Genomic DNA, 20,353 nt, shown 5'->3' with positions numbered 1-20,353 from the left:
CCATTAGGTCAAGTTTTTTTATTTTGTCATTCAAATCTTCTCTATCCTCAACACCACTGACAAAGATGCATTAAAATTCTTTCACTAGGGGCACCTGGGTGGCTCAGTGGGTTAAGCCTCTGCCTTCAGCTCAGGTCATGATCTCAGGTTTTTGGGATCAAGCCCCCGCATCCGGCTCTCTGCTCAGCGGGGAGCCTGCTTCCTCCTCTCTCTCTGCCTGCCTGTCTGCCTACTTGTGATCTCTATCTGTCGAATAAATAAATAAAATCTTTAAAAAAAAAATTATCTCACTAAAATTCTGTTCTGTTCATTTCTGTTCTGTTCATTTTTCCTTGTAGATACAGAAAGTTTGCTTTATAGATTTCACAGCGACCTTTAAAATAGTTATGCCTTCCCAACGAACGGAAAGAATATGCAGTACTCATCTTTATCAGCGGGGATGTTTTTTGCCTTAAAGTCACTTGGTCTAACATTAACATGACTGTAGTTTAATCCCTACCTTCTTTTCTTGGGTTTTTTCACACTGATTTTTTTGTTTTGTTCTTTTTACATTCCATTTTGCCTTCTACTAGCTTTGAAGGTATATGCTCTTTTTCTATTATTTTAGTAATTATACTGGAAATGTTAATGCATGTATTTACATGAACAGAGCATAGTGAATCAAAGTAAAGTCAATCATGAGGCTGTCAGGAAATTAATAGGAAAAGTCAGTGAAATAGATATTATTCTACTGCACAGAGGGTTTTTAACATCTAGGAAGAACATCTGTTTGTTTCTTAAATCTTTATTTTGTCTGTAGTTACCTCTGATCTCTGTATTTTATCTGTATCTTTTTAAAAATATTTTTAAAAAAGATTTTATTTATTTATCTGTCAGAGAGAGAGTAAAAGAGAGCACAAGCAGGGGGAGCGGCAAGCAGAGAGAGAAGTGGGCTCCCCACTAAGCAAGGAACCCAATGTGGTACTCAATCTCAGGACCCTGGGATCATGACCTGAGCTGAAGGCAGCCACTTGGCCACCCAGGTGTCCTTTCATTTGTATCTTCTTTTTTTTTTTCACCAAAAATATCAACAGTATGCTCCTGTCTCTTGAATAGACAGACCTTCTTCTGACTTTATAATCTTAAAAGTCTTTCCAAAGAATGAATTTTTTTTTTATCTTTGTTGTTCTGTTCTCTATTCCATTAAATCTAACCTTATATTTTTAGTTTCCCTCCTCTTGGGTTTATTCTATTAATTTCTTCCAAATACTCAAGCTGAGTACAATTATTTTTAACCCTTCTTCTTAATAAATTTGTTATGATTTCATCTTAGAGAATATTTAAAACATAATTTTACTATTCTATTCTTAATATCTAATTTACCATATGATGTCTTTTATAGCTCAGAGAGATTATTTAAGTATTATCTGATTTAGTTTTCAATTGTACTACTTATTAAATTACTGACACTTAGCTTGAAAATCATGCTTCTATACCTAGCTCCAGGGCTGACACTGCAAACTACTTTTTTGTTCCATGGTAGACTTTGCCAATGATAGAGCAAATCTCTAGAAGAAGACAGCAAAACTGAAAAGGAAGAAAGGGACTTGATGTCCCATAGACTTCCTATCCGTTTGCTATTCCTGTGACCATCATTCTACCAATACCAGCACAAACCTAGCAGTGCTACCTTCTCAGAAGACTGAGTTAGCCTTCAGAGTATCAGGTTGCTGCTCCTCAAAAGTCTGAGTTACAGCCCATCTCCTAGGTTTTAATAATTTCGACCTTTTTCCCTTTGTATTCTCAGCCTCAGCAGTGATACTCCTTCCTGTAGTTGCTACCTTCCTTTCAATTACCTAGTTCACAATTTTATAATTGGTTATCAATTCTTTAAATGAAATTTTCTCTGTAAAAGTAACAGGTATAGGTTCTATCTCCTAACTCGATCATGACAGGAATAACAATCCCAGGAGATTTTTTTAGAATTATCCTTTTTCTCTTTCCTGATTTATACACATTGACTGAAGTTTTTAGTAAGTAAGAGCAAAATCACTCAAACATTTTAGGAGGATAATGTAACTTGACTCCCCAAATCCAAATCTGAACAAGAAAAAAATGTTTTTCACTTATGGGTATGGGGAAAAGTTCCAAATAAAATATTAGTTAACTAAATCTAATAGTGTATTAAAAAATCCATATATTTACAAAGAGTTTATCTCCAAAATAAAAAGCCAGTTCATCAGAAAAACTATAAACTCACCGTACTCACTAAATTGAGAATTATTATTTTTATTGATATAGAAAGATATAGAAAAAATAAGATATAGAAGATATAGAAAAAATATATTTAAGATTCGACATCTGCTTATAATGATAAAAATAATTTTAAATGCTCTTAGCAAAGTGTATTTGATTAATATTCTATTCCAGAAATTTTTAACAAACATTACACTTAATGAAAAGACTATATGCACTCTCTAAATTGGCAAAAAAACAAAGATGCCACTATTACTATGAATGGATAATCTAATCCTGGAGGTCCTGGCTACTAAGAATATAAAAAGTAAAAGTGAGAAAAAGGTAAAAGGATAGAAAGAGACTAAACTTCCATTATTTGCACATGACAATCACCCACCCAGAAAAGCCAAAAAGATCAGAAGAAAACTAGTAGAATTAATAAGAGTTAAACAAGGCTTAAGACCGACAAAAAAATTATTAATATAAATCTTCTCTACACCAAGAAGAGCAAATTTAAAATACAATTAAAAAAAAGAAAAGACGGGGGGCCTGGGTGGCTCAGTGGGTAAAGCCTCCACCTTCGGCTCAGGTCATGATCCCAGGGTCCTGGGATCGAGCCCCGCAATGGGCTCTCTGCTCAGCAGGGAGCCTGCTTCCTCCTCTCTCTCTGCCTGCCTCTCTGCCTACTTGTGATCTCTGTCTGTCAAATAAATAAATAAAATCTTTAAAAAAAAAAAGACACCATTTGCTATAATCACAAAATTGATAAATTAGCTAGGAATTAACCTAATCAAAAACATTTAAGACCTCTATGAAGACATTTTAATAAAGAGAAAAATATGAATCAACAGTGAAATTCCAGGTTCTTGAATGGGAAGACAATACTATAAAAATGTCTGTTACATTCAAAACACTATTTATGTTCAATGTAATTCCAATCAAAATACCAATTGTATATTTTTGGTAAATCAGAATAAACTTTCTCTAAAAATAGTATTGAGGAATAAAGATCTATACATAGCTAAGTCAACAATAATGCAAGTAAATAGATAGGATTTATCTTACCATATAGTAAGATATATTGTAATTAGTACTATTAAAAATAGCATGTAAAAGTCATAAAACCAAAGAGACCACAACAGGACACAGGGTTCAGAGACAGATCCATATGTATATAAATTTAATACACAATAAACCTCTGATAATCTATCATAAATCAGTGAAGAAAGCATAGAATATTTAGTAGTTGGTAACTGAATAATAGGAAAATTGATTCATTGTGTGGATCCGGAGGCACTGGGTCGCTAATGAATTATCCATGTAGACAACATTTCATACGTGTTGTCTCAACTCATTGCTGGAGGAATTAAACATGTCCTATATGACGCCACTGGGAGAGAACTCTTAGAAATCTGTACCAGGTTTCCTCCACACTTTGCCCCATGTGCCTTTTCCCTTTGTTGACTCTACCATGTATCCTTTGCATTATAATGAATCACAGCAGTCAATATAACTACATGCTAAGTTTTGTGACTCCTCCTGGTGAAGCATCAAACTTAGGCATGGTCATAGAGACCCCATATATATAGACAAATATAAATGGATGACAACTGTATAAAACAACAATGTTTGGGAATAAAGAGAATCGAAGTATTCCCAAAGTTTTTGTACTATTCTTGCATTAATCTCTAATAAGCCAAGGAGACATAATATGATATGTAGGATAACCACTGAAAAACAAGTTAAAATGTGTAATGAAAAAGATAACAGGAGGGAGATAAAATAATAAAAATACCTGCCTATTGCAAGAGAAGGCAAGAAAACAAAGAGGGGGGAGCATAGAAAAGGTGGGACAAACTGAAAGAAGGCAGATTAAATCTAAGTATTTAAGATATCACCCAAATTTAAATGTATTATGTATGTGAATTAAGACTGACAGCACAGATGGATTAAAAAATACCCTGTCCCAAAATAAACAAATAAAACCCAAATTTGTGCCATTTATAAAAGATGTATTCTAAAAATACAAAGATGGAAAGATTGAAAGTAAAAGAATAGAGAAGGGCAGTGTCTGGGTGGCTCAGTTGGTTAACGGGCTGCCTTTAGCTCAGGTCATGGTCCAAGGGTTCTGCAATCAGGCCCTACATCAGGCTCCAGGTTCAGTGGGGACTCTGCCTCTCTCCCCTGCTCATGCTCATTCTCTCTCTGTCTCTCAAATAAATAAATAAAATCTTGAAAAAAAAATAGAGAAAAAACTACCATGCAAACATAAACAAAAATAAAACAGTGCTCCTATATAGACTATCAAATAGACTTTAAGCAAGAGGTATTACTAAACATTTCAGGATAATAAAAGGGTCAATCTACCAAGACTATATAAAATTCTATATTAATACATGCCTAGTAACAAAAGTCTCATGACATAAAAAGCAAAATTAAGTAGAACTGAAAAGAAAAATAGACAAATGAGCAACTCAACTTACAGATTTTAACATATTTCCCATATACATTTATAAATACATAAATATACATATCTACAGAAGGTATAAAAACAAAATTAGCCCATTTATCCTAATTGGCATATATTTTTTAAAAAATCTAAAATAATAAAATATCAGTGCTCTCAAGTGTATCTGGAAGATATACCAAAACTGACGTATGCTGAGACACAAAATAACTGTCTGTATATTTTAAGTAGAGAAATCAAAGTATATGTTCTGGGACCACAGTAACAATTAATATCAAAATCAGTAACAAAAAGACACCAAAAAATACATTAAACATTTGGAAATTAATTAATTTCCAAATAATTCATGGGTCAAAGAAAAAATCCAATAAAACATTATAATTTTTAAAAACTAGAATAAAAATGAAAATATAACATGAGAATTTGTGATGTGCTGTTAAAGCTGTACTAAAAACACAGTGCCAGGCATAATGCACATATTAGAAAAGAAAAAGGGCTGACAGTCAATGAGATACTCATCCTATAAAATGAACAATAAAATATACCAAAAGAGAAAAATAGCAGGAGGGAAACAATGAAGAAGTTAATGAAATAGAAAACAAACATACAATTTTAAAAAATTGTATTTTTTAAAATTGTATTAAAAAAAATTATAAATTAAAGCCAAAGTTGTATTCCCTGAAAAGGCTAATAAAACATATAAACCTTTGGCCAGATGAATCAGGACATGGTTTCACCAGTGTGAGAAAAGACACATTATCAATATTAAGAATGAAAAATAAGACATCACTACAGAACCTACAGATATTGAAAAGCCCGTAACAGAATACCTGGAATAACCTTGAGCAAATAATTTGAAAATTTACATGAAATGAAGAAATTTCTAGGAGAAAAAAGCTTATCAGAACTACAAACAAAAGAGTACGTAACTGAACATTCCAAAAGCTATTAAATAAATTTATTCTGTAATTAAAACTTTTCTCACAGACAAAATTCCAAACACAAATGGCTTCATTGGAAAATATTATGAAGTATTTAAGGATGACTAGAACACTAAGCTTATAAAAACTCTTCCAGAGAAAAATAAAAGCCAGAACAATTCCCAAGTTGACTCATAAGGCCAGCATAGCCATGTTCCTCAAATCTTAAGAGTACATTACAAGTAAACAAAATTGTAAGTGAATCTCTCTCATGAACATACATGCAAATATCCCAAACAAAATATCCATAAAAACATAAATAAAGGATTATACATCAGGACAAAATGGTTATGTTCCAAGAATATGAAGTTGTTTTCACATGTGAAAAAAATCAATGAACATCATTCTCCACGTTATTAGAAAATAACAATATGATTATCTCAAAAGACACAGGTAAAAAAATCAACAGTTAGTTACAAAAACCAAACAGGACTAGATGGAAATTCTTTACTAGAGTAGCTACAAAAAACAGAGAGTGAATATATTTCTTAACTACAAAATATTAGAAACTTTCTCCCTAGGATCAGGAATGAGATAAGAATAATTTATTACTTACACTAAAGATGATATTAAAAATCTTAGCCAGTGCAATAAGGCACAAAAAGAAATAGGGGTGCCTGGGTAGTTTAGTCGTTAAGCGTCTGCCTTCGGCTCAGGCTATGATCCCAGGGTGCTGAGATGGAGCCCTGCATCAGACTCCCTACTTGGCGGGAAGCCTGCTTCTCCCTCTCCCACTCCCACGCCCCACCCCCCCGGCTTATGTTTCCTCTCTTGCTGTGTCTCTCTCAAATAAATAAATAAGATCTTTTAAAAAATAAATAAGTGGGACGCCTGCGTGGCTCAGTTGGTTGGACGACTGCCTTCGGCTCAGGTCATGATCCTGGAGTCCCAGGATCGAGTCCCGCATCGGACTCCCAGCTCCATGGGGAGTCTGCTTCTCTCTCTGACCTTCTCCTCGTTCATGCTCTCTTTCACTGTCTCTCTCTCAAGTAAATAAATAAAATCTTCAAAAAATAAATAAATAAATAAATAAATAATAAGCATAGAGATTAAGAGGGATAAAATAAAACTCATTATCAGTAGACTGAACACATGTAAAGCTATAACATAATTATATACATAGAAAACTCAAAGAATCTACATATACACTATTAAGACTAATAAGTGAATTTAGCAAGACAGGCAGACACAAAGTCAATACACAAAAATTTACTTTCCCTAGGTAACAGTGAAAGAACAAAACAGAACTATGAGGTAAATTTTTCTTTTTTTCCTTTTCTTAAAGATTTTATTTATTTATTTGAGAGAGAGAGACAGAGCAAGAGAGGGAACACAAGCAGGGGGAGTGGGAGAGGAAGAAAAGAAAGCTTCCTGCCGAGCAGGGAGCCTGAAGCAGGGCTCGATCCCAGGACCCTGGGATCATGACCCAAGCTGAAGGCAGACACTTAATGACTGAGCCACCCAGATGCCCCTATGAAGTAAAATTTTAAAAGATGCCACTTATAACCATATTCAAAAAACCCTACATACCTAAGAATAAATATAATGAACATCATGCAAGGCTTCTTCACAAAAAACTTTGAGAGAAATTGAAGACCTAAAATAAGTGAGGGGATCTACCATATTCATGGACTGCAAAGATGTCAACTTTCTAATTCTCCCCAAATTGATCAAGAGACTTAAAAATTCTAATCGAAATCCAGTTTGGTGTGGGGGTAGCCTACCAAGCTAATTTTTTTTGAAGATTTATTTATTTGAGAAAGAGAGACAGATAGAGACAGAGAGTGAGTGTGGGGGAATACAAGGAGAGAGAAACCCAAGCAGCCAAGCTGATTTCCATCTAACACTATGCCATACCTGCATTACTTACTTGCCAATTCAGTTACAGTTCATATTAAAATAAGGCAACTATTAAAATATTATATCATGAATTTACTTATTATATCATATATTCACAGAAAATATACATCCATCAACCACAAGTTACCCCTTCACAGGCACTCTTCTTCAATTTTAATTAATCTAGTCGCTCATTCAAAATATTCATTCACCAACTACCTCCTAAGCATAATTTATTCAACAAATATATTGAGCTCTTTCATGTAAGAGTTCACAAGAGCAACAAGCAGATAAGCCTCTCATAGTCTAACAGTCTAATAGAGAAGACACATAATAACAACTATTATAAACTGTGTGGAGCAGTATGAGTGGAAAGAAGAAAGAGGTACAAAAACACATCAGGGATATCTAACCCAGTTTTGTGGGATTAGTAACAGTTCAGACATAGACAACATTCAGAGAAATCATTTAGTATATTCTTCTATTTCACAAATGAAGAGAGACTAAAATGTGGGTCCAACCTCATTACCTCAATACGCAGACCTGAAAATGAGCTGATGTTAAACTGTTAACGTAAGAATTGAGGTCACAGAGGCTACAGAGTATTCAAGGCAGAGGGAATACTATACACGAAACCCAGGGACAAGAATGAGCATAACTTTAGAGATTATAAGGCCCTGTAGAACAATAAAAGACAAAATCTCTGACCTTAAAATAATTCACACCTAGAAATATAAAAAAAGTGGTTTAAATAAACCTAAATCCATCTTTATTAATTTGTTTGCAGATATTTAAGACAACATGCCATACTGTCAGAAATGGAAAAAAGAATGTGGAAAATAATAAATTTGCAAAAGCTATAAAAACTTAAGAGATCCATGAAATTCCTGCCATAGGCCTTCCAATTCTTTCGCAATCTAATGTTCCATGACTCTAACTCTATATAGAGCTACTTACTGTATTTTACACAAATGCTTTTTGAAAATAATGTACAAGTTGAAACAGAATTTACATGAATTAAATGTTAAATGTATATCTGAGGTTGCAAAACTTAAACATCTCTAGAGCTATCATATTAATGCAACCAATTCTCTGTGGTCATAGGTCTGCCACTAGCGTGAGTGTCACTTTACATAAAACTTAGCTTCTAGGTCATATGTTATCTCACTTACTAAATGGAAAAAATAAAATATACTTTATCCAAATTATTTTTTCAGCTTTAAAATTCTATGATGCTAAGCTTAAATGACTGGACATCAACCATTCCTAATGAGGCCATACTAGAATCTATGACAAGAAATTAAATTTTTTAAAATACATGTATTTTTATGAACCAGTAGAACACAATTAACTAAAGGAGCAATTGGACACATGTACACCATCAGCGAATATAGCTTAGGGCAAGCAATCTATGACATTTCTTTTTCACAAAAACAGAAGCAGTACATCTATGTTCTTAAAAAACACAACTTTGAGACCAAAAAACAGGTGTAGTTAATTAAACAATAAATTTGTCATTTTGTTTTAATTATTTTATTTTCCAATGCTCTTAAAAGTTTGAGAATGGAAAACAAGACACAATGAAGAAAAGTCAAAATGCCTCAGGCAAGCCTAATGCCAACACATTCTTTCCAGTCTAAAACATGTTCCCCCTCAAGCTCTGCATCACTATCCAGAGATAATCACATCCGGATAAGAGCAATTACTCTAAATTCATGTTCTTTAAAACCATCTGCTCCAAATTCAATCAACAAACATCATCTTGCCCTACACATATGGAATCCAACAATTTTATACACAGTGCTTACTAAATAAAATTATTTTTGAGACTGCAATTAAGTTCCTTCACTGGAAACTAACAATGAACTTAGACTGATCACAGAAATAATAATGCTTTTTAGAATATTACCTACCCTACAGACATTTAGTTATATGACAAAGTAACGTGAAACATGGCATCTGGATGTCAGATTTAAATTATAAAAGTTAAGCGTATAATTTCCTCAGGCACATGAAGACTGAAAGCAACTATAATAAATCTAAATCTTTTTCAAAATACATTTTCTTCAAAATATCCAAACTATAGGAAATTTCTATTTTATCTGGAATCTTTACTCTCCCTCAACTCAATATTAAGTACAGAAAAGGTGATAAGTATTACTTGATATATCACTGAGAGAGTTCCATTTCTCACTGCGTTAATAGAAATCAAATAAATACCCTCAAAGAGGGTATTGTGGCTCTTGTTTTATTTACACTTAAAGTGATTGGTGTAACATAAGCTGATAACAGAAGCCAGGTCTATTCTGAAGCCACTATTACTTTCAAAGTTGCTTTTAAAAGTAATGGGACTAGACAGGGTGCCTGGGTTGCTCAGTGGGTTAAAGCCTCTGCCTTAGGCAAAGGTCATGATCCCAGGGTCCTGGGATCCAGCCCCGCATTCTGCTCGGCAGAAAGCCTGCCCCCCCTTCCTCTCTCTCTGCCTGCCTCTCTGCCTACTTGTGAGCTCTGTCAAAAAAAAAAAAAAAAAAAAAAAAATCTTAAAAAAAAAAGTAATGGGACTAGAGAAGGAATACTGGTCTTAAGACCTGAACGCTGGGCCAAGGAAATGTAGTAATGATTTCTGAGAGAGTCTTCTAGTTCTAAAACATCAAGATTAATTCACTTCACCAGTCCCAGGTTTAACAAACTTTCCTAAAAATACTGTGTTCAGTTAAATTTTTAATATCAAATTATTTACTTAATTGGCTTATCAATGTTATAACCTGTTGGGTTAAAAAAAAAAAAAAAGAGAGAGAGATAGTGGACTACAGCACAATTCTTAAGCCAAGACAGGCTGAAGATTTATGGCTTGGTGGACTAGAGCAAGGCCCGGGTCGGAGAAGAGGAACCAGAAAAATAATGATGGAATATAACCTGAGATGAGGAGGAAAAGGGGGCACAGATGTGGCAAAGGCAGAGGGGAGGCCAACTATATTCAGGACTTTTTTATGGAAGGTACAAAACTCTAAACTGAAAAAGTAATTCACAAGCACTATTTCTGTTTCTCCACTTTTAATCACCCTTCAATTTATCACAGTCTAGCAGCTAGCCACAGGACCCCACTAGAACTACTCTCTTACAAGGCCCCCATTTCCCAGGTAAGAAACTAAGCAATCGATATCACTGTGGTCTCTAATATTGTTGATCCTAGCTCCACTACTTATTCTCTATGTGAGGTTAGGAAAATTCCTTAACCTCTCCGACCTAAGTTTCCTCACCTATGGAATGAAAATAACCTTATAAGGGTTGTGGTGAGTAAAAAATGCATTAATATGTATAAGGCACTTCAAGCAATGGCTAACACATTGGATTAGTGGTAACTAACACAAAATTAAGTCTAATTGCTTCCTCTCTGCAATCTTCTCCCATTTGAGTCACCACTTTCTTTCAGTTCTTTTCCCAACTCCTGGCCACTCCCCAGTCTCCTATACCAGATCTTTTCTAACAAGTCAACCACTGAATGGTGGTATTCCCCAGGACCCCTCTACTCTCCTTACCAGCATTCTAAAACCTCCCTGATCACTCACAAACACCTAAAACACACACAGGTACCATGATTACCTGTTACTCTGCAGTACTTGCCTGGGCACTCTGAGCTCTAAGACAGGGTCCAAGTCTTTCTTGTTCACTGAGGCAGCCCCAGCACCCAGAGCAGTCTCTGGCTCAATAAATGAATAAATGTCTGAATTTCACTCACGCTAAGTGATTTCATTCATTTCAATGGCTTCAGTCACAACCTAACTGTTGACCACTCCCAAGTTCCTATCTCTAACCAAAACTCTCCTCATCTCCAAAGTCTGCAGTTCAAAGTTCTGAACTTCAGACAATGTAAGGATAAGAAAGGGTGGGGCATGGAAGACAGACCGGGCAGGAAGCAAGTAACACCACAGTCCAGACAAGAGCATGGAAACAGTTAAAATTTTTTTTTAAAGCTCAAATTCTGAATAAATTTTGAAAATGAAACTGACAGGATCTGATAAAGAATTTTAAAAAAATAAAAAATAGCTCTTAGAAATAACTTACTTAGACAGACTGATTTTTTTTTTATTTCTGTGATTGCTTTAATTAGGAAGAAAACCTTTCCTCAAGTTTCCTACTTTTATAGTCTTGGCAAGGCAACTCGGAAAAGTTTCCACTAGTGAAGTAAATCCATTACCGAGAGCTTAAACAGAATCAAAACTACCACCTGTTTTTCTGAAACAAACCATTCGGCTCCACTCATTTCAAATGATGAGCAAAAGTAATATTAAGATACCCAATTCACTGACAAAAAAAAAAAAATTATACCTCTTATAAAAAATAATCAGTATTTATGCAGTGTCATTCATAACATCATAAATAAAACTATCACTACATTTCATAATTACAAAACAGAGGAGAAAATTCATTGTTTCATGAGATTTTACACTGCATAATTACTGCTTATTTACCAAGCTACAATAATGAATAAAGATATGATCCGTTACAAAATGCATTACTTAGAGTGATGATCATGATACATTGATTTAATTTTGTTGCTCTACTGCAGGCCTGCAGCAGACTCACATAGGGATGGGGAGAGGGAAGAGACCATGACCCTGCCTATGTATGACATGAGAGCTTCCAAGTTCAGCAAGAAAATCTGTCAGGGAGGAGCACCCCAAAACAAGTACTATCAAATTATCTACAGTTTGCATTTGTTGCAGACTTTTACTGATACAAATTCAGGAAAAATTACTTCTCCAGCAAGGTAAAGGACCCTGACAGCTTCCCTAACACCTCCTGTACTAGGATAACCAAGAATACTTCATAAAATACCAGTACTGCCAAAATTCAAATAAGCATCCACCAGAGGAATAAACAAATACACACAAAATATGAATTTTTTTTTAAAAGAGAGAAAGTGACAATATGAGATTCTGTATAAATCATGACTACTGCAGCCATATTACATTTTTAAACGTCGTAAGAACTCTTAAAAAAATATGGTATCCCTGGTTAGCGGGTGAGGAAACAGAATTCTAGAAATTAAATGAGTAGTGTAGCATTTGAATCTACAGCTCATAGCTCATCATAAGCTTTCCACAAAACACCATCACTTCCCTGAACTTCACTTAAAAATACTGCATTTTTGCAGAATCAATATTTTAATTCTAACTTAGAAAACATTAGCAGAATTCAAAAAATGGTGGAAAATTTTAGAAAAATCCTTTCATAAGAGCTGGACTGTTGCATACTTCGTACATAGTAGATCTTCCATAAATTCCTGTTAAAATAAGCTAGTGAAGGGTGGGAGAGGGGAATAAAAGATAAAAATAACTCAGAATTCTGGTATAAGACAGATCAAATTTTCCACCTGAAAAAAAGTTATGTTATAGTAATTAGACTCAGTATGGTGACCAGCCCCACTTAACAGTAATAATGACAAAATCATTGTTTAAATAAGACTTTTAATTTTTCCTGTATGTGATGCTATCTTATCAATGCCCAAATATTTGGTATGAACATGCTGAAATGATGTGTAATCAACAAGGATGCTAAAGATAAATTCTTAGAATGTGAAGCAAGTACTTCCTTTCACTGTAAACAAAATGACTGAGTGAGTCCACTTCTTAAAGAAATCAAGTTCTATTTATATTCACTCTCCTGAAATGGCACAGGCAGCCTTAGAAGGATAAGTTTATAATAAATCCCTATATTTGGAAAACATTGTTGCTAAGCATCTTCTAACATTCAGCAGAGTTTATATAACTCATGTCTCTGCTACATAATTAACATTTCATGTTTTCCAAAAAAGTGTGGTATGCTTATCTATCCTGTTAATTTAAAACATTATAAATTTTGAAGGAATTAATAAAAGGCTATGCAACTAATTAATTAGAAAGGCAGACTAAATCCCAGGAAGAATACAAATACAGTTATTAAATGTCAGGATGTGTCTGAGTTGAGCTTGTAAACAACTTGTCCACTTGAGATAAAACATTTCAAAATGCAGCTGCTCTTTGCTTAAAAAGGTGAGCTACAAAACATTAGGCTTTTGGACAAGTCACAACATATCACACCACACTCTAGCTCAAAAATTAATGATTAAAAAAAATAACATTTGAAAATAACTTTCACACCCAACTCTCAACATTAAACATTATATCTGCTCAGATAAAAGACCCAAGTGTTGAAAGTAACAGTATTGTAGTATTTCCAATTTTCACATTCATATGGAAACAAGTTAAAAGATACAGAAAATATTTAGTAACATTGGAATAAAAGATTAGAAAAATTGAGATAAGCACAATTGTACTACAAGTGTAGTATGACTCTCACAAACTATGGAATAGATTGTAAACCTTCTAGACTCTGAAAAAGCATGCACAAACAAATATATTCGATAGGGACTTTGATTTTTTGTATTAGTATCCCACAAACAACCATTAGATTACAAAAAAATGGGAAACATAATCCACTTAGGTTATATGAAATTCTGAATCACTTCAATGTATGCTATTATTAGACATCTGTGTCCCACCCTTTGTTAAAAAGGGCAAGGTTGCTCTGACTAGAGGGCAGTCCAGGAAGAAGGAAAACCATCAGACAGTCAATGCACAAAAAACTCAAAGAACACACAGGTCCACAAATCTTAAGCAAGCAAATGTTCTAGGAAAAACATATGTCTATATTTTTATCTGTATGCTTGTTAATTCTCAATTGTTTCCTTAATTGTGGCTTTCCTATCTTTCAGAATTATTTTTAAGTTTTATTCAGAACCATTATACGGTAATGTACCTCCAAGACAAACCTAAACACTTACTTTCCTAGAAGGAGAGTTGAATGACTATAGTTCAGAATAGTACATTACTGTCACATAAAAACTCTGGGAAAAACTCAACACCATCAGAGGATGGCAGAGATTTACAGTCTCTAAATTTATCCAGTTATTTAAATCCGTTACAGAGTCTCCAAAAATTAGGGTTTGTGGGCCAAGATCACTGCTTCTCCAAATATAGCCCCTGCACCTAAAGCACTGGTATCTCCCATAACATGATAGAAACGCGAATCCTTGGGTCCCACCTGGACTTAACGAACCAGTAGGATGGGGCCCAGAATTGTGTTTTAACAAGCTCTACAAGTACTTCTTAGGTTTAAACTGGAGAACTACTGGCCTAAACCAGTAATTTAGAAAATTTGCTCACAGGCAACTGCAAGACTGGCTGCTTCAAAATCAGCTGGGAAACATAAATACTGGCTCCAGTTCCCTACTTCCCTTAATTAATATGAAGAGGGAATGTGCGTGTAGCTTCCCAGGAGAACCTGATGTATGACATTTAAGAACCAATGTCCTAAGTTAGTGGCTCTCAAAGTGTGGTACCCAAAACAATAGCATCAGCTGGGAACTTGTCAGGATTCACAAGCAGCGGCCAAGACTGAATCAGCAACTCTGGGAGGTGGAGCTCACCCAGCAATCTGTTTTACTGAGTTCTGCAGGTGATTCTGATACATGATAAAGTCTGAGAACCTCTTCTCAAAATGATCCACCCTGAATTGAAAACATATGAAATGAATGTGGATTTCATGGAGAAGAATAAATAATAGAGACAGAATTGATTTGTATACTCAGAAATATATCTCCTGGAGCTAGACTACCTCACTGTCCTCACAAATCTGGAAGTTAAAGTGCCTTCCTTCCCAGATATGCCAGTGGACATTCTCAAGCTGTAAACACAGCACAACTGGTTAACACTGAAAACACCTCCTGAAAAGCACTGGTTTTAAACAAAATACAAAGTCTACAGTCAGAGCCATGGCTGAGAAATCTTGTCAGTGGAAAGCTAAAAATGGACTGGAATGTTCAAAAAAAAAGAAAAATAGCAGCAGTGATTTAGGCATCACAAAACACTAATACCTTATTTACTGCTACCTATAAAGGTAGCAAGAACCACTTGGAGTTGTTTCCTCAACACAGACAGGGACTTGTGAAGGCAACAGAGGAGAGAGAGAGAGATGAATCTCACTAGGGGTTTAAAAACAAAACTGATTCAACTTTCAGGTTAATAAACATTTTTATTGATCTGTAGGGGCCGTGGGGTAGTAATTAGTCTGATTATGTCTCCCAGCTTTCACATGTATTTCTCAGATCAAATATTTATTGAGCACTTACTACGTGCCAGAAGTTATTACTGCTACTTCCAAATATTAAGATATTACCATGATTCTTTTTTAAAAAACAGTGATTCTAACTTTGTGTATAATTCTAAGGTCAATGTAATGATTGCAACTGCTTCTACTTACCCAAGAAAACTTAACATGCTTAAAACAACAACAACTGGCAACAATTCAAACTTCCCTAAGTGGTCATTTTAAAAGACAGAGACGCATTCCAATTATTTTCTAATTGCCCCTATAAATTTAAGTAGGATGCAATATTAAGTGCTCAATTCTTTTTATTTATACCTAGGAGATTAGTTCAAATTTACCACAGAGCTGAGTTTATTCTTCCTATGCTCAATACACCCATCATAATATATGGAGATATCTCTGTGTGTTCAATATGTAGGATACACTTATGCCTATTCTATAGAATTTGGAATGTAATTCTTTTTTTTTTTTTAACATTTATTTGTCAGAGAGAACAAGAGAGAGCACGAGCAGGCAGAGCAGCAGAGGGAGAGGGAGAAGCAGACCCCTCCCCCTACCCAGAGTAGGAAGCCCGACTTGGGGCTCGATCCCAGGACCCTGGGATCATGACATGAGCTGAAGGCAGTTGCTTAACGAACTGAGACACCCAGGTATGTCTGGGTGTCTGAAATATAATTCTACTATTTTTAATGCTTATTGAGTTTTAGAGTTGGTTTATCTTTCCTTTTGAGTTGCACTATTGCCAAATTTATAATTTACTCATGTCAAGTCTATAGGCAGAAATTATAAATTTGTTTCAATGAGAAAATGCAATTTATTTCACAATTAACATGAGTCTGCTTTGTGGCATTATCTCTAAGAACGCTGTGGGAGAAAGCCTTGACTAGTCACTTAAGTTATTCAGAAAAACAGGTACAAAAGAGAACAAAATAAAGGGCAGGAAGGCCAGGTGTATGAAGAAGGTAGCTGATGAGGCCAGGTCACATTTAGTAAATAACTTGGGTATTTGTTTTCCTCTTTCCTTTTTCTAATCCTTCCTATCCTTTTTTTAAATCTCCCCCTTTCTTTCTCATCCTCCCTTATATCTAGGGAATGTCATATTTACAAGGGCACTTACATATCATCTGCAAAAACCACCTAAATCTACCCATAGAGAAAACTAGGGCCCAGATAAGGCAAAGAACATGTCCAAGGATCACAAGCCTGATTTTAAAAGCGGGTCTGTCCAACTCCACTTTTCCGTTTTCTACTGCATTCTCTACTTCTTTAGAAAAATGCCTTGCAAAAAATTCTAGTGCACTGTTCTTAAACTGTATTCTGCTATATATATGGAATGATGCTACATAACACAACATATGTAAGTATTTAAGACAGTATACACAAAACCACATACTTTCCTTACTGGACACTTTAATTATAATGCTAACCTTTTTAAAAACTATGTTCTCATAAACCAATTCATTGCTAGACTAGAGGAAAAAAGATCAGTTCAATATTGATAATCTGATATTACTATTAATATTTATTTGCTACTTGTATTTGCCAAGTATACCCCAAATACCTACATACCCATTCATCTATCTATCTATCTATCTATCTTCAGGGTGGAGGCCCATCTCCATCCTTCCTTCTGATCCTTTCACAACTTTTTCAAGTAATAGAAGAGAGTAAAGGGTAGAATCTCTCAACTTTTCTTGTTATGCTCCTAAAGATGTTGGGGGTACTACAGTGCCCATGAAAGTAGATGGTTTATTTACATCTGGTATGTAAATTTACATTATCACATTTCCCCTTAATGTCTTAGGACAAAATTTATGGACATACTTACCTTTGAAATAAAAAATTAAATCAAAAAAGCCTTCCACCACTTTGACAAAAATTTCTTTTAGTATTTAATTCTGATGCAGAGCATAGATTGGAATAAAATGAACTTAAGTTTAAATCCTAGCTCTGCCTCCTACCAGCTGTGAGACCTCTCTCGAGTCTATCTGATACTTATATCACAGGGTTGGTGTGAGGATCAGTGGAAAAAATGTTTACCCTTTCCCACATTCTCACCCCCCTCATTCTGCATGTAGAGCTTTTTTTAAGCTTCTTCTTAGATATGGCTATTTCTGAATAACCATAGCATTTCCTTTCCCCATAGAGAAAGTCACTGCATTCTCCATAGTTTTATGAGTACATATTTCACTGTGTAAGTAGTTATTCACAAATCTCTTTCCTTCATTAGACTGTATGTTTCTGAACAGTAAGAATCCCAGAGCCTTCCAGAGTGAATGAAATATATGAGAAATTAAGAAAAATATCTTATAAAAGATACTAAAGAATGAATCCTAGGCCAAAATGCACCAAAAATTTTTTTTGGCCTTGTAATCTACATAACCTATGGTTTCCTCCATCTGTGAAACCTCTAACATGGAAACTGTGATAATGGTCAAAAAGAATAAAACAAAATTGATTTTCTCCACCAAGAGTAAGATATTCAAAGAACCCTAAATATCAGGTGCCTGGGTGGTTCAGTTGGTTAAGCGACTGCCTTCGGCTCAGGTCATGATCCTGGAGTCCCAGGATGGAGTGCCATGTCAGGTTCCCTGCTCAGCATGGGGAGTCTGCTTCTCCCTCTGGCCCTCCCCAACCCCCACCGTGCTCTCTTTCTCTCTCAAATAAATAAATAAGATCTTTAAAAAAAAGGAAAGAAAAAAAAAGAAGAACCCTAAATATCCCTTCCAGGTTTTCCTTCCCAACCTGTTTTTTGTTCTAAATTCTCTTCTCTGCATATATTGAGCCAGACTAGAAAGATGAAAGGACTAAAGGAAGGGTTTTTAAAGCCTACTATATTAACTATGAATCCATAATTTGGAAGAAGGTACCATATTTCTATACTAAATCTCTAAAATAACTAAAGCTCCAACTCAAAAATTCCATTTCTTCCATTACCTAACGGGGCTAAACTTTTCTTAAAACTTAACCTTTTGAAAATGCTAGATAGGTCACAAACTGAAACAACAGAACACAACAACTGAAAAAAATTTCTTCTGAAGTATAATAGGGTCTAGAAATATATCCCCAAGGGAATAAATTTAAGGAACCTAGGATTACTGGCAAACCAGGTATGCTTTGAGGTATATGCCCACCAGCCTTTACAGGTTACCAGAAAATAAACACATTCTCTTAGGACCAAAAAACAAACAAACAAAAACAAAAACAACAATCAGATTTTTTTTTCAGTAAAAACTTATTTACCTGATGAAATATTTCAATAGCTTATAGAAACTGCCCTGATTTTTCATGGGCACAACATTTTTCACGGTTAAAATTACTCTGAAAAATCACAAAAATGTTAAAAGATCCTAAGGGCTTCCATAGCAAAGACTGTTTACGCCATAGTGACGTTCTTAAAGTCAAAGAGTCAACTCACAGCCCTTATACACTTTCAGACTTAAACATCACCATCACATACTCTGCAGCATAGAATTCTTAGATTTTGCTAAGTACTTTTTCAGCACTTCAAAAAATACAAAGCTGCTCCTTTAACGAAATTCTGATCCACCTGTAGGCTCTTCTACCTAATTTCCACAGCACAGTATCAATAAATAGTCATCGTCGATACTGCCATAAATGCATCTGATGATACATGTGTATGTGTGTGTCTGTGTGTACTTAGGAAAAGTGTGAAAGTAGGTGTGCTATTATAGTGGTTACCTTCGGGAGGTATGAGAGATTTTTATTTCTTTTTTACAGTTTTCTGAATCATCTAGTTTTCAATAAATACATATCTTATGATTAGGAAAAATATCAGCTATTTCTATTAAGAAATAAGTATGCAAATGAACCAGATTTATGAAGCCCATCAATACAGACTCACAGTAGCAAAGCACTCTCACCTGCTTCATTACACAAGGCTTTCAAGTCTGCTCCAACGTACCCATGAGCACCATTTGCCAGCTGTAACAGTTCAGATTCAGTGAGCAAATGTGGTACCCTTTGAAGCAGTTTCTGGAGAATATCTAGACGATCTGCAGCATTAGGAACTCCAATTTCAATCTCTTTATCAAATCGTCCAGGTCTTCGAAGTGCAGCATCTAAGGCATGAGGGCGATTTGTGGCCCCAAGGACCAACACTTGTCCTTCACTTCCTTCCTTACAAAATAAAATGAGAATAAATTACACATTCATCTAAAAGCAATATGTACATAGGCACTGGCTACATAAACAAGACTGTAAGTGTCCAGGCTGTTAAGTCTTATCCTTCACACTTTAATTACTCATCCCCCATTTGTCTAAGTTCAGCCTAAATACTCCCTCACCTAGAAAGTTTTTCACTACATACCTTTCCAACTGTAAGTGATGTCTCTCCCGTTTTTGGTATCTAAACGTCACCATTTTCATAATATCCTACCATATAGTTGTTTTACTTTAAGTTGGCCTTTTCCCCTACTTGAAGGCAAAGACTATGACCTGCATATTATTCAAATAGAACAAGGCTCTATTACACAGTTGTTTTAAAAAATATTATAAACATGTGGACTGTACTTTTTTTATTCTGATAAATGTTTAAATTTCTAGAAATATAGACGACGATGGAACCAACACCTGAGCATTAGCCGTCCTTGAATACATATGGATTTTTCACATAGGAATGACATTTGGAACAAGTTATAAAGAACTATGATAATAATCAGCCATCTGTGAAAGTTAT

At 34.9% G+C, this 20,353-nt stretch overlaps 1 protein-coding gene across 3 annotated transcripts in view; it reads right to left on the bottom strand.

Annotated features, from left to right (window-relative positions):
• SPATA5 (spermatogenesis associated 5) overlaps positions 1-20,353 on the bottom strand; it is a 332,472-nt gene that overhangs the window by 292,259 nt on the left and 19,860 nt on the right. For all 3 annotated transcript variants that reach the window (XM_004747954.3, XM_004747955.3, XM_045083618.1), the window contains exon 9: positions 19,539-19,794. In XM_004747954.3, coding sequence (XP_004748011.1) covers positions 19,539-19,794 — 256 coding nt within the window. The remainder of the gene's footprint in view (positions 1-19,538; positions 19,795-20,353) is intronic.

This window comes from Mustela putorius, unplaced genomic scaffold, assembly GCF_011764305.1.
Source record: "Mustela putorius furo isolate JIRA1106 unplaced genomic scaffold, ASM1176430v1.1 tig00000721_pilon_pilon_pilon, whole genome shotgun sequence".
Classification (NCBI taxonomy): domain Eukaryota; kingdom Metazoa; phylum Chordata; class Mammalia; order Carnivora; family Mustelidae; genus Mustela; species Mustela putorius.
This window is presented reverse-complemented; position numbering and strand designations above follow the sequence as displayed.